The sequence below is a fragment of the Panicum virgatum genome, chromosome 2K, assembly GCF_016808335.1.
Source record: "Panicum virgatum strain AP13 chromosome 2K, P.virgatum_v5, whole genome shotgun sequence".
NCBI classification, from domain to species: domain Eukaryota; kingdom Viridiplantae; phylum Streptophyta; class Magnoliopsida; order Poales; family Poaceae; genus Panicum; species Panicum virgatum.
In genome coordinates this window covers 65,526,876-65,548,824 of record NC_053137.1, presented here as the reverse complement: position 1 = coordinate 65,548,824, position 21,949 = coordinate 65,526,876, and the positions used below count along the sequence as shown (strand labels likewise).

Here is a 21,949-nt window from a genome sequence, read left to right as displayed (position 1 = left end):
ATAGTCCTGGTATTACATGGTGTCACAAGAGTAAACTGTTGATTGCATTTACAATTGCCGTGTGTATTACTGATGTATTGTACAAATATTGCATATCTTCCATGCCTTGCGGCTTTGAATTAATCCGGTGAATTATGGGCATCTGTGCTGCTCTGGATCGTTCCTGCTGTGCTAGCCAAATTTTTTTTTCTTTACAGTCTGGTTAACTGGCACATTTTTTTTTGGTGCTTAACTGGCAGATTTTCTTTGGCGGCAACTGGCAGATTTTCTGGAAACAGTTGACAACGCACTGCATGAGTTGCCTCCATCTTGCGAAGTGTTAACTCTTTATTCCTGACGGTAATCCTCATTAGCCATCTTTGATGTAACGTTTTTGAAATTGTTAAAGTTTCCCATTTCGAAAAAAGGTATCACACCATCACAATTTACACATTGTTAAAGCTTACTTTCACAGGCGATACAAATCGATATGACCTGATGACAATTGGTTTGTGACGACTGACGAGTGAAGGAAGTGGGAGCGTTTGGGCCTTTGGGGTGCATCAAGTGTTGCAAAGCCTCCGCTGGAAACTTCGAATCTCTGCTCGCCTCACCAACGGTAAAAGCAGGAAGGACCACGGCCGACGCTTGTGGTGTGCCCGCCCTCAGTGTTCTCGTCTTGGGTGACACAATTGGAGGAGCACATAGAACTAGGCAGCTTGAAAGTGTATATGTACCATGGCGAGTGGACAAGAGATAAGAAGGAGCTGCTGAAGTATGATCTCGTTCTTACCAGTTACAGCATCTTGGGGACAGAATTTGAGCAGGACTCACCAGTGAATCAGATTGAGTGGTTCCGAGTCATTCTGGATGAAGCCCATGTGATCAAGAATTCTACTGCACGGCAGACGAAGGCAGTGATTGCTTTGAATGCAGAGAGGCGATGGGTGGTCACTGGGACGCTGATTCAGAACAGCTCAATCGATTTATACCCCCTCATGGCATTTTTGAGGTTCCAGCCATTTTCAATCAAGAGCTACTGGCAGAGCTTGATCCAGCACCCCTTAGAGAATGGGAATAAGACTGGGTTGTCACTGTTGCAAGTGTTCCTCTCTTATTAATTCTCACTGCATAGGCCATCTTTATTGTTGCACAACTGGTAAGAGCTAGGAACTAGAAAGAATGGGCATCTGCATCAAATGTTCTTGAATGGTAAAAGAAGATGACTTGCAAACCTGCTCGTAGAGTTAACTACTTATCTTATCTATGCAATTCCTCATCCTATTTGAGTTTTGGAGGTCCTGCAGTGTGTATGTGCTGTTGTGTTGCGTGGTGTATGTTCTTAACTCTCATATTACTTGGCAGTTCCCATCACAACTTCCTTGCATATACATTTAGCATTATATTATTTGTATAAATTCCATCATGACACTACATGCAGTAAAAAAAGACACAATTTGCTACTTTATTCACTCTTTTTTTTGGTCTTGTCTGATTTTTCCAGAACCTCCTAGGTGCCATCTCCCTGCGCAGAATCAAAGATACAGACATTGGAACCAAGAGCATGATTAAGCTTCCCCCTAAAACTGTTTTAGAATGCTATATTGATCTTTCTGCAGAGGAGCGTGAGATATATGATCAGATGGAATTGGAAGGGAAAAATAAAATGCAGGAACTTGGTGACAGAGATTCAATTTTGCGTAATTATTCAACTGTGCTTTATTTCATTCTGAGGCTCTGCCAGCTGTGTGACGATGTCACATTGTGTCCTTTAGATGTGAAATCATGGCTTCCCTCCAACTCCCTCGAAGGTATGCCCTTTCCCTATCTTTGTTTATTCTGAATATATGTTACCACTTGCCATGATGAAGTATGGCCTGATCAAGCTTTTCATCTGCTCAAAATGATAATTAAAACATACAGACTTGGATTGGATGGCCTTGTTGCTTATTAAATATCATATCTGAGGCATATCATATTAGTGTTTAGTTGAAGTTTCAGTTTACTTTTTTCTTTTCCTGAAATGGAGTTTAACCACCAACTAGCAAGCAGAAAGTATTGTTGGTTTTCCAATTCCAGATGTGCAAATGCCAAATGCTAGTAAGTGGATTTATGCTTTATTTGGTATTCTCTCTCTTTGAAGGGGATGGTTGACGTGCATATAATGACTGGGAACTTTTAGAGAAGGAAACAATTTTATTTTCACCAACATTGGTCATCTGGGACTGAAGTGCACAATATCATGGTGTTCTTCCAAGAATCCTAAAATCATTACATAGCCAGCAAAAGCATATTCCTTCAAATTGTTTCCTCCAAAAGCCCAATACTGTCCAGATTACTCTTGTTTGAAGACGGGCATTGTCAAGAAATTAATGGTTTGGATGTCTGTCGGATCACATAGAAAGCAGCCCTGTTTTTATTATTTTTATTTTTCCAAATTTAAGGATTTCATAAGTTATACACAAAATTTGTTGGCGTGTTATCCAGGGCTCCTGGCCTGCCATTGTTACTTTATAGCACTATTAATATCCATAACCGTATTCCAACTATTCTCCTCTGTTAGGTCAATATCAGTCCAGTCAAACAACTTCTTTATGTTAGTGATGCTTATTAAAAGCTCATTCATGGTGCAAAGTGCCCATATGAATATTGTGTCATCATCATGTGCATGAGATATGATTTGAGATGTTGTGAAAAAATTTGGAAAAAGGAACAATATATTTATCATCAGCATAAATTTACCATGGTTAGACTTCTTGTTGCTAAGTTTGCTATACTTGTGCAACTAATTGTATGATGAATTCAACAAATTCTTATCCTCCTCTGCTTACCTTTTTGTATACTGTTACAAGCCTAATTTTTTCTACGACTGTTCTCATGTCTTTCACTTTTGTGTGCTTTGATACAGATGTGTCTACAAACCCAGAGCTGCTGAAGAAACTGGCCTCATTGGTTGATGATGGAGATGACTTTGACTGTCCAATTTGCCTCTCGCCACCTACTAAAACTGTCATAACCAGCTGCACTCACATATACTGCCATACCTGTATTATGAAAATCCTCAAGAGTTCCAGTTCGCGTTGCCCCATATGCCGTCGCTCCTTATCTAAAGAGGACCTCTTCCTTGCTCCAGAGGTAAATCATTCCGATGAAGATGGATCAGGCAACACTAGGTCTGACAGGTCCCTCTCTTCCAAGGTTCAAGCTCTACTGAAGCTGCCGAAGACTTCACAGAATGAAGACCCCTCGTCGAAGTCTGTTGTTTTCTCTCAGTTCAAGCAGATGTTGATATTGCTGGAAGCGCCCCTAAAAAATGCAGGCTTCAACATTCTGCGGCTTGATGGGTCAATGACCATGAAGAAGAGGCTGCAAGTCATAAAGCAGTTCGCTCATGGTGGCCCTGACACTCCAACCGTGCTGCTGGCCAGCCTGAAAGCCTCGGGAGCCGGCGTGAACCTGATGGCTGCCTCGACGGTGTACCTCTTCGACCCCTGGTGGAACCCTGGGGTGGAGGAGCAGGCCATGGACAGAGTGCACTGGATCGGGCAGAAGAAAGAAGTGAAGGTGATACGGCTCATCGTGAAGGGCAGCATCGAGGAGAGGATACTGTCGTTGCAGGAGAAGAAGCAGCAGCTGATCAGCAGCGCGTTCGGGAAGAAGAAGAAGGGTGGCAAGGATGACAAGGAGATGCGTCTGGAAGAGCTCCGGGTGATGCGGGGCCTAGATAAGGGAAGGCCGGTTGCTGGTTGCCGCCCTTCCGAAGCTTGTCATATATAGTGGTGCTAGCTCTAGGGATGGAAGTAGCTAGTGGGTGGAGCAGAGAGCAAGGAGAGGCTTGTTCGAGTGCTCCTGCCTAGCAGTGGGAGCATCTGATGTTAGAAGAGCTCCCTTTTAATATTTCAGCTTTTGATTGAAGTGTAGACACAGGACAGGAACAAATTCCTGCGTGTGTGCATGCATGTATGGCCCTGATGCTCAACATTAGCGATAAGATCAATGCTAAAATGGACTTGTGGTTTGTGGTTTTTAAGTTGTCGAACACGGTCAATTTCTCAATTGAAGACACCGGGGGTGAGCAGCAGCCTGACGAGTGACGAATAACTGCGCTGGGCACTGGCGGGCTCCGCCCTGAAACCGTTCGATCGTACATGTGCGGTGACTGCTCCGTTTCTTGCTGTCAATTCCGTTTAGACAGGTTCATGCCCCCTAATCTTATGGTTGGTTTGATAATTTCCAGGATCTTTCAAGGTTCAGTGTCAGTTTAATTCTGTTTATTACTACATGTGTTGTGCTTCCTATTCAGCATAGCTCACAATTGTCATATTCCTTGTAGATTTTACTCGCTATATAGTTCATTGGCTGCTGACGCAGAGTCTAACCAAAAGAGTTCGTTACTTTCATTTGTGTTGCAATGTAAGCTATCCTGGCTGATTCCTCCTAGCACCTATAGTAAAAACCACACTGCATCTGCCTTGTTCAATTGTTCTTCCTACAACTATGAACTTCGTCGATACCTGAATCAACCTCGGCCAAATTAAACATGCCGTCTAATTTGTGATGCTGGACTACACTGTCTTCTATGACAAATTTCTGCGGCTCGATGCTCATGACGAGTCCAGCTTATTCTGTTTCAGAAACTCCAGGTTCTTGAGCTGCCGCTGCTGAACTTCCTTGGACACGGTCTTCCCGTCCTGCTTCCTCTCGCCGGAGGCCACCTGCTTGGCCATGGACGCCACCATCCTCTCGATCGCCGACCTCCTGACGGACGGGAAGACCGCGTTGAGTATGGTGCGGAGGAGCTTCTCGTCCTCTTCCTCGACCATGTCCTGCCCGAAGCAGCAGACGTAGATGGCTTCCAGGGCCTTCTCCGCCTGTGTCTCCATGGGTATCTGCGGAGCTGGAGCCTTGAGATTTACTCGTTTCTGCATCACAATTCATTCATCTACTATCTCTTAGCCTCCAGCAGATAATTTCTGTCATTGTTTCTAGTATGCCATTGCAATGCAGATAGTAAGAAATGCTATAGCAGCAGAAAGGTGTTCACCTCTTTTGCCGCTCTTATCATATCGATGAAGGTCTCCTCAAATTCGATGTCGTTGGAAATGCGGAGCCGTGCCACGCCTTCCAAGATCTCCTCCGTCTTGAGCAGCCCGGCGCCGACGGCGGCCAGCCAGCAGCACGTAGAAGGGATCAAATAGTGGCAAATATAATCATTTTATCTTCTTGTCAATTTATTCTAGAATTTCAAAAATGAATAATATTTTGAGACTGAGCGAGTATATGAGAGCAATCGCTATGGTTATCAGAAAAAAACCCTTCGGAACAAATCCAGTAAAAGCCACTACCTAAAATGGCCACAACATGCACACTTGGGTGCCACACTCCCATAATAATAATATAAAGATTCATTAATACTTGGAGATCCATATTTATCCGCATCAGCAGCTACAAACAAATCCAAGCATTAAATTACAAGCCACGACTACATATATAAGTATACGGAATAAATGATATACAACAACAACATAGCTTTTTTTCCCAAGCAAGTTGGGGTAGTCTATAGATGAAACCCGAAAAAAATAAGTTCAAGGTTCAGCACATTGATAGCTAGTCTCCAAGCGCTCATATCCAAAACTATCTTTTTAGAGATATTCCAATCCTTAAGGTCTCTCTTAACCGACTCATCACACGTTAGTTTATGTCTACCTCTACCCTTTACATCATCGACCCGCTCAAGAATCCCATTACGCACCGGCGCCTCAGGAGACCTTCGTTGGACATGTCCAAAGCATCTCAGCCGATGCTGGGTAAGTTTCTCCTCAATTGGTGCCACCCCGACCCTATCCCGAATAACTTCGTTCCGGACTCTATCCCTCCTTGTGTGCCCGCAAAACCACCGCAACATCCGCATCTCTGCTACACTCAGTTGTTGGACATGTCGCCTTTTTGTAGGCCAACATTCAGCACCGTATAATATCGCCGGACGAATTGCTGTCCTATAGAATTTGCCTTTTAGCTTTTGTGGCACCCTCTTGTCACAAAGGATGCCAGAAGCTTGCCGCCATTTCAACCAGCCAGCTGAAATTCTATGCCTAACATCTTCATCAATGTCGCCATCCTTTTGTAGCACCGATCCTAAATACCGAAAAGTATCATTCTGGACCACCACTTGCCCATCTAGACTAACGTCTCCCCCCTCATGCCTAGTCGCACTGAAATCGCACATCATGTACTCGGTCTTGCTCCTACTAAGTCTGAACCCTTTCGACTCTAACGTGCGTCTCCACAGCTCTAACTTCCTATTAACCACTGCCCTACTCTCGTCAACTAGCACCACATCATCAGCAAAGAGCATACACCAAGGGATCTCACCTTGTATATCCCTTGTGACCTCATCCATCACTAAAGCAAATAAATAAGGGCTCAATGCTGACCCCTGGTGTAGGCCTATGTTAATAGGAAAGTCAGTGGTGTTGCCATCACATGCGCGGACAAACGTCGTCGCATCCTTGTACATATCCTTAATGAGGGTAATGTACTTAGTTGGGACTTTGTGCTTCTCCAAGGCCCACCACATGACATATCTCGGTACTTTGTCATATGCCTTCTCAAGGTCAATGAAGACCATGTGCAAGTCCTTCTTCTGCTCCCTATATCTCTCTATCAATTGTCGTATTAAGAAAATCGCCTCCATGGTTGACCTTCCAGGTATGAATCCAAATTGGTTTTGGGTCACATTTGTCACTCTTCTTAGGCGATGCTCGATAACCCTCTCCCAAAGCTTCATCGTATGGCTCATCAGCTTAATCCCACGGTAGTTAGTACAACTTTGAACATCGCCCTTGTTTTTGAAGATATGTACTAATATACTTCTCCTCCATTCTTCCGGCATCTTGTTTGACCGAAAAATGAGATTAAAAAGCTTAGTTAACCATACTATTGCTCTATCTCATAGGCATCTCCACACCTCAATCGGGATACCATCGGGGCCCATCGCTTTACCTCCCTTCATCCTCTTCAAAGCCTCCCCGATTTCTACCTCCTGAATTCTCCTCACAAAACGTCTGTTGGTATCGTCAAAAGAGTCATCTAACTCAAGGGTAGGGCCCTCACTCTCCCCATTAAACAACTTGTCGAAGTACTCTCTCCATCTATCCATGATCTCCTCATCCTTCACTAGCAGCCGATCTGTCCCATCCTTAATGCATTTGATTTGGTTGATGTCCCTTGTCTTCCGCTCGCGGATTTTAGCCATCCTATAAATGTCCTTCTCCCCTTCTTTCGTGCCTAGCCGCTGATACAGGTCATCATACGCCTTACCCTTTGCTACACTCACAACTCGCTTTGCAACCCTCTTCGCTAATTTATAGCCCTCGATGTTGGCTGCACTCTTGTCAAGGTGGAGACGCTTGAAACACTCCTTCTCCTTAATAGTCCTTTGCACCTCGTCGTTCCATCACCAGGTATCTTTCCCCTACTCACGCCAAACACCTCTGAGGCCACCTTCCGAACACATGTTGCCATCTTTAGCCACATATCATCTGCATCTTCTCCTTCCCAAGGCCCCTCACATAGCATCCTTTCCTTAAACGCTTGTGCCGCTTCCCCTCTAAGCTTCCACCACTTTGTTCTCGCAATCTTGGCACGTTTGTCCCGATGGACACGTACCCGAAGACGAAAGTCCGCCACCACAAGCTTGTGTTGAGGGACAACACACTCCCCATGTATCACCTTACAATCTAAGCAATCACGTCTATCCTCCCTCCTAGTAAGGATAAAGTCGATCTGGCTCGAGTGTTGTCCACTACGAAACGTCACAAGATGGGATTCTCTCTTCTTAAACACGGTATTCGCTATCAACAAGTCGTAGGCTAACGCGAAGTTCAACACATCCTCCCCCTCTTGACTCCTGCTACCATACCCAAAACTCCCGTGCACTCGCTCGAACCCTACATTAGTCGCACCCACATGGCCGTTGAGATCTCCTCATATGAAGAGTTTCTCGCTGGTAGACACGGTACTAACCATGCTATCTAGATCTTCCCAGAACTGCATCTTGGTGCTCTCACTAAGGCCTACCTGAGAGGCATAGCCACTGATCACATTCAAAACCGAATCTCCAACTACCAACCGGATTAGGATAATCCGGTCGTCTTGCCTTCTAACCTCTACGACTCCATCCTTAAGGCTCCTATCAATCAAGATGCCTACACCATTCCTACCCGGAGTTGCTCCCGTGTACCAAAGCTTGAAGCTAGTATCCTCAACCTCCTTCGCCTTCTGGCCCTTCCATTTAGTCTCCTGAACGCATAGAATATTTACACGCCGCCTAATTGCTGCATCAACTAGCTCTCGCAACTTACCCGTTAGGGACCCTACGTTCCAGCTACCTATACAAATCCTAGTTGGCTCGGCTAGCTTCTTTACCCTTCACACCCGTCGAGGGAAGTGCGAAGACCCTTGCTCATTTTTCACTACACCGGAGCGTAGATGTAGCGCGCCATTCAGGTGACGATCCGACCCTTGCTCACTTATCATCGTACCCAGGTCACGATACGACGCGCCCTTGGGGGGATGGCGACCCGACCCTTGCCCATTTATCACCACATCCGGGTTCCGATGTAGCGCGTCGCTAAGAGGGTTACGCCCCAACGAGTTTTTTGTGGGTTTCAAATCCATTAGAGTGACTATTTTTTATGTTGGTTTGCCAAAACCTAACGCAACCCTCCTCCTTTACCCGGGCTTGGGACCGGCTATGCTGAGACGACTCAGGAGAGAGACTTCCAGTCAGCATAGGCAGAGTTACGGAATAAATGAAATAAAGTTCATTAATACAGGGAGATCCATATTTATCCGCATTAGCGGCTACAAACAAATCCAGGCATTAACTTACAAGCCACGACTAATAAATATTACTTCCAAAAGCGCATCCACAGCAGTGGAATGCATTGGTACCATCGGCTTCCCAAGGCAAATAAACCAATTAATCTTACACAGCACTGCTGTCGCCTTCCCAATTGTCAGCTTCTCACATAGGATAACATGAAATGGACGACCAGAAAACGGTGACTTCCATTTTACAGAAGGTAACATCAATCCAATCAACACTTTTACCAGCTTCTAATGCGTCAAAACTAGCTGCTTTTTCCACAATTTCAGTTTCACCTTCCAATACATTGACCTTAATTGTGACCTTCCCAACACATTCAACAGAAACAACACGCCTTGAAAATTTGATCTTGCTATCGCCATCAACAGGCAATTTCTCACCTCCAGAATCAAGCAAGAGGATTGTCTCACGACCAGTTCCAGTGGAGAGTTTGTTGCCAACAGGCATGGGGCATCTGTCAGTGAAACCAGTAGTGAAGGCATTGAATTGACCACGATAACAATCTGGCCATGACCCACGAACAACACGCACAAATATTGTGGCCTCCACAGAGAAAGCAATGTGGCCAAGCTTAAACTCCAGTGTGCTAAGCTTGCTAGTGTAAGAACAGTTGAATAGGTGCGAATATCTGGTGTCAAAGCGTCTTAATGGCGAAACTAGGAAGCTCAGCTGCTCATCCTCAGACTCGGTAGCACCCTTTATTTGAAGGTCGACCTCGATGATCGCAGGATTCAATGCAAACATAACAGCACGGGTAGGACCTGCCAGTACCAAATATGGATCCTGCATGCAACACCATAATTTCAAATTGGAAGGACAGAATGTGTGAATATTGAGCATGTGTGAATATTGAGCAACACAATCAAAGTAACTGTGTAAGAATCGCAAAATGAAAGCATAAATGATGTAGCTTCATACATCAAAGATGGGAGAAGCATAACATAATACATCAGTGACAGAATATGGTATTTGTTCTGCACAAACATAGTCACTAAAGATGTCTTACAAAATTTATCTGCCAATCCCTAGCAAATAAGGCTGAAACATTTTTTGGCATGAATTTATGAAAATGCCAAAAACTATAACACGCGGTCGAGGTACAACAGAATGGAGTCAAGAGGTCTACCAATGCATTGTGGGGAGCATGTTAAGGGACCATAGTTCATAAGGGTGCAACAGGGTCAGGTTACATTGCACTCATCCCTAGGCCCCACCTATAGTTGACACTGTGTCCTAAAATTGAGGCAAAGGCTTCAGTCCATGCCCTGAATAAGTGATCAGTTGAACCTGGCTTGTGTTGTCCTACAAAATGGTTATTTGACTTATTTTCATAGCATGCATGTCTCTGATCAAGCCCAAAGACATCACTGATTTTTATTATATGCATTCCTCTTTCTTGATTACACATAGGTTGAGCTGCTGATTCCAGTGCTAGTAAAAAAGTAAAGTAACGGCATGTGCTAGATGGCAACTCCTAGGAAGCAATGAAACATGATCACTGTAAACAGGATCTCTTTTACAAGCCACCAAATGTGATCTATGATCATATCCAATGGGCAGTGCAACATAAACAAAATTCTATGCATGCCTTCACAATAATGAGATTTCAGAAGGGCAAACAGGTCAATGGGAAAGGTAAAAAATTATGAGCTGTGTTAGGTAGCACAGCTGGAGACAAAACAGTCGTGTTAGCTGCCCAAAACAATGAATGATGCGTAAAAAATGCTACAAACCTTTTCGGTGAGGGTTTGGCAGTTCTCTCTTTTGCGGTGGAAGATAATATTGCGATTGTGATCAACTGGGTCGCGAATGGCAACCATACCAAACACATCAAGCGGCAACTGTAAGGCCCCTCTTGTTGCAGCAAGTTTCACTGAGAAGATCTGTAGAGTATCCATGTGGGCAGGAAACTCCTCCACAGGTTCGTTTGTGAAACGCATGGAGGGGATCTTGGCTGCAAGCAGTTGTAAAATATTTTAAAAGGATTAAGATCGAGTACAAACAGAAAATGCAGCAGTGACGATCAAATTTTAAAACCATCCAATCTAACTAACATCAGATACTAGAAACCCATAAATCAATATGTGCTACAGAGCCAAAATAATCTAATCTAATTATATAGCAAAAAGCAAAATCCAACAATCAGGTCATACAGCACAAAACAAATAGGACGGTGAAGAACATAGCAGATCTTGTCACAAGTTGTCAAGAGATATATGGCTAAACTGGTATTATTCTATTATAGTACTAAGAAAGGGACAAAGTATTATTCTATTATCAAGAGAGATACAAACAAGATTTCTTAATGGAGAACAAAAGCAAACCAGGCCTGATGGTGAACTCACTGGTGTCCTCAAATGAACCGTAGAGGCCAGACCATAGTTCGTTCCAGTAACAGCGAAACTGGCGAACAGTCATCCAGTGTGACTGGTCATTTGGCCCATTCACCTCAAGTTCTGGTGTCTCATGCTCCTCCGAGTGCCCCTCTTTCTCGACTTCCATCCTCCTGGGCGGCACCTCAGACTCTAGAGACTCTGGCTCCCCGGTCTGCCACAACTCACCACCCAAACAAATGAAGGATGCCAGCTCCGTCTTCCCTGGCGCCTTGAAATTCAGGGCATCTTCATCCATCTCACTCGGCTCCCCGAAACTCAGGGCATCTTCTTCCATCTTACTCGGCGCCCCGAAACTCAGGACATCTTCTTCCATCCGATTCTTTTTTTTTGCGGGTTCTTCGATCCGATTCGACGCCTTGATATCGCATAAACCCACCTGACCGCCCCTGTCCCCATAACGACTCGAAATATAACTACTATAGGCTTCTTCAGAACACGGACCATGAAGCTCCCAATCCTTCCAAATCTTCGTCTCCGCCAACAACTCCCTCCTCCACTCCCGATTCGAAGTCAGCTCGGCCAGCAGATTCTCCTCTTTCGAGTCCTTGTTGCTCATACTAACCTTGTCGTCACCTTTACGGCCGCTCATCCTGCCAAACACCCTCCCTCCGCGGCTCGGCTTCTCCCACACGACCACACAGCACGGGGACGGCAAGGGCAACCGCCGCCGGTAGCGCTCTGAGCTTGGCTAGGAAACCCTTCGATGTTCTAATAGGTTTGCGTAGCGCAAATAAATAGAACAAACTAAACCCGGAGGGAGAACTGGGCCGGCCAACGAAACGCTCCCGTGCTGGCTGCACAAGTCCACTGTAAAAGAACTCCGGTCAGCCCACGAGCCATCCAGCCCATGAAAGAAAAGGAAGTGGCGGGCCCGCTCGGGGAGTATCTTTCTTTTCTAAGGAACGAAACCCGGATGAAATTTCTCTCTCCTCACCTGGACGAACTCCACGTCCTTCCCTCGCTTGACGCGGCGGAGCAGCGCCCTCTGGCTTGCACGGCCGTGGGACGTGTCGGCGCAGTGTTTTGGCGTGGCCGGGCAGGCGGGCAGCTCCCCCGCGGCTGGCGGAGCAGCCACGCGCGATGGCGGAGCGGCCACGCGCGGCCGGGGCGGCTTTCCTGCGAGGCGGCGGCGCACCCCCGCGGCCGGGGCGGCTCCCCAGCGGGCCGGCGGAGCAGCCACGCGCGGCTAGGGCAGCTCCCCAGCGGTACACTCCTGCTGGCGCATAGCCCATGGCGCATATGCTCAGACCCGCCATAGCTTGCAGGTGGAGGTGATTGGTGGTGGATTTTATTATGATGCGCTGCTCTGCTCGTGCTCAAGCAAGGAGCCAAGGAAGGGCTAGATGGAAGATGGTGGCTATCGTGCTTGGATTGGTGGGGGAGCAGCACAGGATTGACAAAGAAAGAGAGGGGAAGGAGCTCAAACTGCTTGGATAGGAGGAAATTCAGAACAGGGAAAAAGCTGGCTTTGACAATTGGAGAGGTGAGCAAAGGGAAAGAGAGAAGCAGAGACGAGATGCAGCACTGGCGGGTCTGCTATGATTGCTAGCTTGCTCGGTGGGTGCTGCTGCTGCTAGCTTCTCGGAGGTGACGGTGAGAGCTGCTGCGGTGCTGCCCGTCCCCGAACTCCCGGAGCTCAATTTGCCACGTAGGGAGGCTCACGAGCTCTTGTCACTAGTCAGGACCCGATCTATCCAGACAAGATATTCAAGGAAAACTCAAGAACAAGAACTGGAAACAGTTGATTCCCGAGGACGAATTTCACTAAGCCAGGATAAAATCTCACGATACAAACGAGATCGAGAACTGTTTCTACCCTAATGAACTAGCAATTCTCTTTCTACCGATTGATTATTCTCTCTCGGCTCTTATAGTTCGGTTACAGTCTTACAGATAAGTTAACGGCCGACAACGGCATTACAAGTAACAAGTGAATAAGCTAACGGAACTGCTTCACGCCGTCAGATGCACTGCAAGGCGTTATCTTCCGATCAGGGCGGTTCAGTATGCTGGAGCATTACACTCCTCTTCTTGTCTTCCCCTTCTTCTGAATATATTCTTCAGAGAGTTGGCCATCATCTTCAGGTTGTTCAGTATGCTGGAGCCTGACAGCTCTCGACAAGGAAGGGATTCGCGGGCGGCGGAGCTCGATTCGGTCGCATCGTGGCCCAATTAGCGGAGGCAGAGTTCTATTTCGTCGCTTCGCCGCGCCTCTACTTCTTGCTCGTCCCCAATGACCTCTCGGACAACGACCTCTACTTAGCGGGAGGGCACTTGGAGCTCCTCCAGTCCATGTGGGCTGTGGCCTCTGTGATGCGTTCGCTGCCGGACCTCTCCACGCCATGTCCCCTGCACCGCCGGCAGTCACCTTGAATGGGAGGAAGAGAGATGGTAACTTCACCGGTATCCAATACAGGGTCATACTACCAATTTCTACAGGCAACTAAACACAAGCTAGACTATACAGGCTATCGGTAGCCATCCAAATCAAACATAGATGAATGTACTGGTTAAGCCTGGTGAAGTCTAGCCTGTTTTAGTTTTCTAGCCAGGCTAGAACTAGCCAACTAACCAAACACACCCAATGGACTCTATGACACCTTCACTGTTTCTTATCATGTCCAGTTAGCAAGCATTTAAAAATGTACAAGATTAGTTTGCTGTTTAGTAGTACTCCCTGGAAATCTCAAGCTGTATTTTGTTTTCCTTTTTGGCTAGATCGACTTCTGTTTATGAACCTGGTTAGCTGGGGGCCTGGGGCTCAACACAAGATTAAGTATGACCTTGGTGCCATATTATGGGTGATGGAAGGATCCAGTACCAAAACGTAGAATTCTATCTTTTAGCATACTACTTCCTTCGGTTTCACTAAATAGTGAACTATGCCTGAATCTTTCGACTTAATATTTTTTTTTGTCCAATTGGGATTCCAGGTTGTAAAAAGTATCGTCACCCTGACTCCCTGAGTGGTATGTGCAAGAAACCTATGCCTGGATCACTCACTTATCAACAGAATACTATATGTACAATTTTCAATTGCCCTTTCTTACGGACATTCAGCTACATAACATAAGATCATTGTAATAGATAACAATTCGTGTTCAAATGGGCTCTAGTAGTAGTCTATGGTCTAGCGCAAGTTGAATTCAAAGAGCAGTTCTTAACAGAGTTAGTTCAAATGTGCAGCCATGAGCAACTTTCACTACTAGTTGGTGGAACATTTTAAGGAGCCAATTTGAAAAAAAATAATGATAATTATGATCATCGTTGGCCTTTTCTTTTTAATGCCATAATTGATGGTCTTAATTTACGAGAGCTACAAATGTCGAGTAGACAGTACACTTGGGCGAATTCATTGCAAACACCGACTTATGAAAAACTGGATAGAATTTTAATGGCTACGGAGTGGGAAGAAAAATATCCACTTTTGAATATCATTCCACTTACTCATGATATCTCAGGCCATACTAATTAACTATTGAACATGGGAGACTCATCCCCGAGCGCCATCCCACATCAATTCAAGTTTGAGTTAGGCTGGCTGCTTCGTGACGGTTTCATGGAGATGGTAAAGAATGTTTGGGAAAGTGAAAATCATGGTTCCACACCGATGGAACATTGGCAAGCAAAGATTAGGAGACTTCGGCAACACCTACGGGGTTGGGCCATGAACACAAGTGGTGTACTAAAAAAGGAAAAGAAAAAAACTCTAGACAACAAACTGGATAGGCTAGATAAAAATGCGGAAACCTCCCTGTTGTCTCCACAGGAGGTTGATCTAAAACAATACTTGAAAAATAGACTAGCAGAGATGCTTGAGAGGAAGAAATTAAGTGGTACCAGAGGGCAAAGGTTAAAGAATTACTGGAAGGTGACTCAAACACCAAATATCTCCAGCTGATTGCAAACGGAAAACATAGGAAATCACGTATTTATCGGTTACAAGATGGGAACCTTACAATAAGCGGTGATGAAAATTTAAAGAAACATTTCACCAAATATTACAAAGGTCTTTTTGGTCCACCAAAAAATAACAACTTTAGCTTGGATGCGACTCGAATTGATGATATCCCACAAGTAACAGACACTGAAAATGAGATCCTAGTGTCGGAATTTACAGAAGCGGAAATAAAAGAGGGTATCTTTCAAATGGAACATAATAAAGCACCAGGGCCTTATGGCTTCCCAGCTGAATTCTATTAGGCCTTCTGGGATACGGTTAAAGGTGACCTGATGGACTTGTTCTCAGAGAGCCTCAACTTTGGAACAGTTATTTTATTACACAAGTGTAAAGAAGCTATCAAAATTCAACAATACAAACCTATCTATTTGCTTAATGTTAGCTTTAAAACTTTCACGAAAGTGGCTATGAATAGAATTTCAATGGTAGCACAAAAGGTTATTAGTCCGATGCAGACTGCATTCTTACCTGGTAGGAATATCATGGAGAGGATTGTGGTGTTACATGAAACTATTCATGAACTACACAGGAAAAAAAGAATGGAGTTATTTTTAAATTTGACTTTGAGAAGGCATATGACAAATTTAAATGGAGTTTCATCCAACAAACACTGAAAATGAAAGGTTTTTCACAGAAGTGGTTGTCAGACCCGGGGCAGCAAGACTGCTCACATGCGTGGAATATTCTAAGTAGGGAGTACCACATGGGTACGCCCTACTTCTACTGTAACTACTCGTACAACAGTAGGACTAGCATAAGTACAAGGAAACTATCCGACCCACTCGGAGTAGGACTCTAAACGTACTTGTTTAGGACTTTCCATGTAACCCTATTCTTTCAGACTATATAAGGGCGAACAGGGACCCCTCCAAAACATCGAACAATACCAGAGGGAATACAAACCAACACAGAGAACGTAGGGTATTACGCTCCGGCGGCCCGAACCTATCTAAATCCTTGTGTTCCTTGCACCATCGCGTTCTGATCTCGGCGAGTCCCTACTCATAACCACTCTCCTCGGGTAAACCTGACGGTAAAACACCGACAGCTGGCGCCCACCGTGGGGCACGTCGCCGGGGATCATCGGAAGGGCTCGATGGCATCAACTTCACCATTGTCATGCTCGATGAGGGCACGAATTTCGTCTTCGCTTCTTGGATCTGCATTGCCAACAGTGAGCAGTTTCGATGACCACCCTGCCAATCTCGGGAAGTCAGAGGCATCAGCACCAAATTCCAGCCGCGCCATCGGCCAACTCATGGCGAAACCAAAATTTTCGATCTAATCGCAAGGAGTTTGAGTCCAACCTGACCTCTACTTGCGTCGGGTCCGGACTCCACTTTCCGTTTTGCTGTCACTGCCAGACCTCCGTCCATGTCCACGTGCAGACAAAGTCAAAATCCGAAACATAATGGAAGTCCTCATAAGTGCATGCTTGTATCTGCACACAAGCTTACGCATGCATACATGGGAGCAAGGAGGTCATACGATCTACATGGTCATGCAAGCCAATAACATGAAGGAGGTAGTATCCTTATCCATCAAGAGAAGCGAACAAGGCATACTCTGTCCTCGGATTGCAACTACCAATATTAAACGGCAGCCTCCCAAACCGAGTCCAAGTCGAAGACACGATGGATTTCTTTTCCGTTTTCAGAACGCGATGGTGCAAGGAATACAAAGATTTAGACAGTTTCGGATCTCCGGAGCGTAATACCCTACGTACTGTGTGGTGGTTTGTATTCCCTCAGATATTGTTTGATGTTTTGGAGGGGTCCTGCTCGCCCTTATATGATCTGGGGGAGCAGGGTTACATGAAAGTCCTAGTCGAGTTCCGTTAGGATTCTAGTCCGAGAGGTTCGGCTAGTTCTCAGGACCGTCGACTGCGTCCGACCTCCGCTCCCATTATCAGCAAAGTACTCAGATGGAACCTGTCTCATCAGCATCATCCATCAATCAACACCTCCACCCCGATGGAAATCGACATAGTTCCTCAGAAAACCAGTCGAGAGGTGATGATGATTGAAGTCGACTGGCGCACTACGTTCATCGACTACATCAAACACCAAGTACTTTCCCCGAGAATCAAAAAGGACGACGCAGAGGCAGTACGCATCATGCGTCGCAACAAGAATTACGTCCTTGCCGACGATAAACTACACAAGTGAGGCGCAGGATCCGGCATCCTCATGAAATGCGTCACAGCATAAGAAGAAAAAGAAATCCTACAAGATGCTCATGAAGGCACATGTGGAAATCACGCAGCCTCACGTACGCTGATTGGCAAAGTATTCAGATCCAGATTTTACTGTCCAACAGCACTATCAGATGCAGAACTACTCATCAAACGATGTCCAGGATGTCAGTACTTTGCCAAACAAAGTCACTTGCCTGCTCACAACTTAATAATCATACCTCCGTCCTGGCCGTTCGCCTGCTGGAGCCTTGACATGATAGGACTACTCCCAACAGCACCCGGAAGTTTCACACACGTATTGGTGGCAGTCAACAAGTTTACTAAATGGATTGAAGTCAAACCAATCAAGAAATTATCATCAGATCGGGCAGTCGAGTTCATAAGTGAAATACTCCACAAATTTGGTTTTTCAAATACGATCATAACCGATCTTGGATCAAACTTCACTTCACAAGAATTCTGGGATTACTACGAGAACTCTAGCATTGAGATCAAGTACGTGTTTTTGCTGTTGGAGTGGCGTTCTTACTAGTAGTTTGTAGTTTTTGTTGGTGGCTTGTGGTCGTGGTGCGTAGTCGGGTTGGGTGCAGTTGTATTTTTAAACTTATTTTCCTTCTAATAAAAATTCGGCAAAGCTCTTGCCGTCCTATCGAAAAAAAACATGTATAGAACTTATTTTGCATAACAAATGAGCCAATAGACTTCTAAATTGATGAAATTAGGAGCTGCACATCACATAAGCTCTCTTGATAACTAGTAGATAGATTGGCCCCTACTCTCTCTCTCTCACTCTCTCTCTCTAGTGTGCAGGTCTGGAAATTCCACCCACCATACATCAAAATTTGCAATCTCAAAATTAAAGGGAAACATTCAGGTTGAGCCACAAAAAAAAAACAATGGAGCTTTATTGCATCATCTGATCTCTAATCCAGTACAACATCTTGCGATTGGCAATTGCAACTAAAAAGAAAACAACACCCTGAACTCCTGATGATCATCGGAATGCAGCGAAAAGAATAATCAAATTAACAACGTGAGTCTGAAGAAACAAATGCAAACAAAGATGCTATGCTGCAACATGAGCGGTCAATTATTAACCGCAAGTGGTAACTTGTCGTAGCCGTCAACGTTGTCTCGTCTCGTCGTAGCTAGTAGCTGCTAGTTGACGACACGGCAGTTCTTCCTGATCTCGCCATTGGCGGCGTTCTTGATCTCGATGAGCGACATCTTCACCATGGCCCTGGCGAACTTCCTCTCCCACCTCCCGCGGATGACGGCGTTCTCGACCACCTTACTCGCCGTCTGCCTCGACGTCAGCAGCGCCGCGTCGGAGTTGAAGAGCACCTTGCGCCTCAGCACGTTCCTGTAGTACTGGTTGTCCAGCCTGTTGGGGGTGACCATGTCCTGCGCCACCGTGGGGTCGTTGGTGAAGTTGGGGTTGGCCGGGCACTGTCCCCTGAGGACGGTGGCGAGGCCCGGGTCCATGTCGGACGGCGGCGTGGAAGAGATGCGGTCGGCTCTGTTACCCGGACACGCCGCACAGGCCACGTATCGCGTGTCCGATACGCGCCGGACACGGATACGCCGCGGATACGGCGCCGATACGTGTCCGCGGAGTATCGGGATAAAAATAAATGGCAAATAAACGGATACGCGGGCCGGACACGTATCTGGACATTTTTGGATACGGCCCAGCCCACCTAAACAGCCCACGAAGCACTCATCAAGTGATGGCCTAGCCCGTCACGGCAGCCAGCAGCCAGCACTCGACGGAAGCAGCCAGCACGCAAGCGCCCGCCCGCCCGCAGCGCACGAGCGCCGCCGCTCGCCGTCGCCGGCGACGAGCCGCCGCCCGCCGGCGAGGAGGACTGTCGGCTACAATCTCCGGTGAGTTTCCCGTTCCCGTCGTCCTCTAGCCTTAGGATTGATTTCTTCTTCCCACCTTTTCCCTCTCTGATTTTCTCCTCCCAGATCTAGAGCTCACTACCTCAGGCCTGTTCTTGCTTTCTTCTGTAGTTCTTAGACCGTAGATGGCTACATCGAGCAATGCTAGTGCTACTGCTGGAGTTGCTAGCACAAATGCTAGTGGTAGTACAGGATCAGGATCTGCATCCACGGTTGATATAAAGGCTCCATTGTGGGCTTATGTTAACATTTTAGATAAGCCTAAAACAGGAGGTGGCAATGTTCTCTGGAAATGCAAGTATTGCTCAATGGAGAAGTTCACTAGCTACACTAGAGTTGAGGCTCACTTGCTGCAGAAATCAGGAAGGGGAATTATCAAGTGTGACAAGATGCCATATGAAGTGCTCTGTGAGATGAAGAGGGAAGTTAAAAGATGTGAAGAACTAGTGCAAAGAGGAAAGGCACGCACTGTTTCCATGCCTACTGCTCCTGCTCCTTCAGGCAATACTAGTAAGAAGAAAAGGGGACCTGCTTCAGCATTGGAGAAAGCTTGGGCATTGGAAGACCGCAAACATTTGGATGCTCTAATTGTAAGATCAATTTACTCTGGAGGTATATCTTTCAATTTCTTGAGAAAACCATATTTTCGAGAGGCCTTTTCATTTGCTTGTAGCCGCACCATGCCTGGATACACGCCTCCTGGGTTCAATAGGGCAAGGGAGGGACTCCTGGTTCAGGAAAGGAGGCACATTGAGACTCTAATGGAGAGTACAAAGAGTACATGGGCAGAGAAGGGAGTCACAATCTGCTGCGATGGTTGGTCAGATCCGCAGAGACGGCCAATCATCAATTTTGTTGCCATTTCTGAGAAAGCACCTATGTTCTTGAGGGCCGATAATTGTCAGGGAGAGATCAAGACAAAAGAATACATTGCTGAGAAGTTGAGGTCTGTTATTGAAGAAGTAGGCCGGCAAAATGTGGTACAGATCATTACCGACAATGCCTCGAACTGTAAAGGTGCGGGTCTAATACTGGAAGCTGAATATGGTAACATATTTTGGACACCATGTGTTGTGCATACTCTTAATTTGGCTTTGAAAAGTATATGTGAGCCTAAACTCTCAAGGGATCCTTCTATGGAAGAGTTATTTGCTTGGAGCCAGCTTGAATTTTACAATACTGTTAAAACTGAGGCTAACATGATAAAAAATTTCATAATGAACCATAGCATGCGTCTTTCAATGTTCAATGAGTTTAGCCATTTGAAGTTATTGTCTATTGCTGAAACAAGATTTGCCTCGGTAGTGTGTATGTTGAGACGCTTTGTTGAGGTAAAAATGGCACTCCAGCAAATGGTGATAAGTGACAAATGGACTGTCTACAGAGAGGATGCTCCAACTGCCCAAAATGCCCAAACTGTCAAGGAAAAGATACTGAGTGATGTGTGGTGGAGCAATGTTGAGCATATTCTTAAGGTTACTTCTCCTATATATGATATGATACGTGTGGCAGACACTGACACGCCATGTCTTCACTTAATTTATGAAATGTGGGATTCTATGATTGAGAAAGTGAAGAAAGAGATATATCTCTGGGAAGGGAAGGAACATGATGAGGTGTCTGATTATTACTCAGTTGTTCATGACATATTGATTGCTAGGTGGACAAAAGGGAATAATCCATTGCATTGTTTGGCTCACTCACTCAATCCAAGGTAACAATCTACACAATACTTGTACAATTCAGATTGTCTTCACTCTTCAGTTCTTCACTTACTCATGTTATAAAATAGTAAAATATAATGTTGAAATTGTAGATACTACAGTAGGCAATGGATTCAGGAAATTGATGGCCGTGTACCACCCCACAAGGACAAAGAGGTATCCCAAATGAGGATGACTTGCTTCAAAAAGTTTTTTCGCATACCAGAAGAATTGGCTCAAGTAAAAGAAGAATATGCAAGGTTCTCAAGTTGTTCAGAAGAATTCAATGATCCTGATTCAATTCATGATAGATGGGCTGTTTCCCCCATGACTTGGTGGACAAATCATGGGCAGTCTGTTCCTCTATTGATGAATTTGGCGATCAAATTGATTAACCAACCAGCATCATCTTCTTGCTGTGAACGCAATTGGAGTACATATAGCTTCATACATAGTGTCAAAAGAAATGCCTTAACTCCAGAGAGGGCTGAAGATTTGGTCTTTGTGCACTCAAATCTGAGGCATATGTCAAGAAAAACAGATGCATACAAGACAGGAGAGACAAGAATGTGGGATGTGGGAGGAGATTCTTTTGACACTATGGCTGGTGTAGGTCTTCTTGAAGTGGCTGAACTCTCCCTTGATGAGCCTGAATTGCAAGCTGTGTCCTTTGGTCTTGAGATTGTCAGCCTGGAAGAGAATGAAGCACCTGTTGAGGATGTAGAAGAATAAACTATGAAGCATTGAACTCCAAGCTGTCAAGAAAAATTAAACCATGAAGCGCCTGTTATGTATTTGTATTGACTGCTATAAGCTATTTACCTATGTTGAACATCGAACCATGAAGCACCTGTTATGTATTTGTATTGACTGCTATCTCTATGTTGAACATCTATTTCTTATTGTTGTCAACTTTGA

At 45.4% G+C, this 21,949-nt stretch overlaps 4 protein-coding genes across 5 annotated transcripts; 2 read left to right on the top strand and 2 right to left on the bottom strand.

The window, feature by feature from the left end:
- Positions 1-602: 602 nt before the first annotated feature.
- On the top strand, positions 603-4,009 carry LOC120695597 (putative SWI/SNF-related matrix-associated actin-dependent regulator of chromatin subfamily A member 3-like 1; the record flags this gene model as incomplete). The annotated part of the gene is made up of 3 exons (XM_039978803.1): positions 603-1,082; positions 1,484-1,790; positions 2,888-4,009. Coding segments are annotated over 3 exons (1,656 nt in total), but the record flags the coding sequence as incomplete, so codon positions are not given.
- Positions 4,010-4,391: 382 nt separating this feature from the next.
- On the bottom strand, positions 4,392-5,194 carry LOC120695596 (photosystem I assembly factor PSA3, chloroplastic-like; the record flags this gene model as incomplete). Its single annotated transcript, XM_039978802.1, has 2 exons — positions 4,392-4,901; positions 5,024-5,194. Coding segments are annotated over 2 exons (489 nt in total), but the record flags the coding sequence as incomplete, so codon positions are not given.
- A 3,587-nt stretch (positions 5,195-8,781) lies between these two features.
- LOC120694647 lies at positions 8,782-13,107 on the bottom strand. 2 transcript variants are annotated; one of them, XM_039977831.1, is made up of 3 exons: positions 12,200-13,107; positions 10,603-10,823; positions 8,782-9,652 (listed from the first exon to the last, which is right to left on the bottom strand). In XM_039977831.1, the coding sequence occupies exons 1-3, from the start codon at positions 12,519-12,521 to the stop codon at positions 9,008-9,010; spliced, it is 1,188 nt and encodes a 395-aa protein (XP_039833765.1). In that variant the 5' UTR covers positions 12,522-13,107; the 3' UTR covers positions 8,782-9,007. The 2 variants fall into 2 exon arrangements, with proteins under 2 accessions (XP_039833765.1, XP_039833763.1); XM_039977829.1 differs by lacking the exon at positions 12,200-13,107 and adding an exon at positions 11,215-12,049.
- Positions 13,108-18,946: 5,839 nt separating this feature from the next.
- LOC120694646 lies at positions 18,947-21,949 on the top strand. The gene is made up of 2 exons (XM_039977828.1): positions 18,947-21,042; positions 21,145-21,949. The coding sequence occupies exons 1-2, from the start codon at positions 19,454-19,456 to the stop codon at positions 21,761-21,763; spliced, it is 2,208 nt and encodes a 735-aa protein (XP_039833762.1). The 5' UTR covers positions 18,947-19,453; the 3' UTR covers positions 21,764-21,949.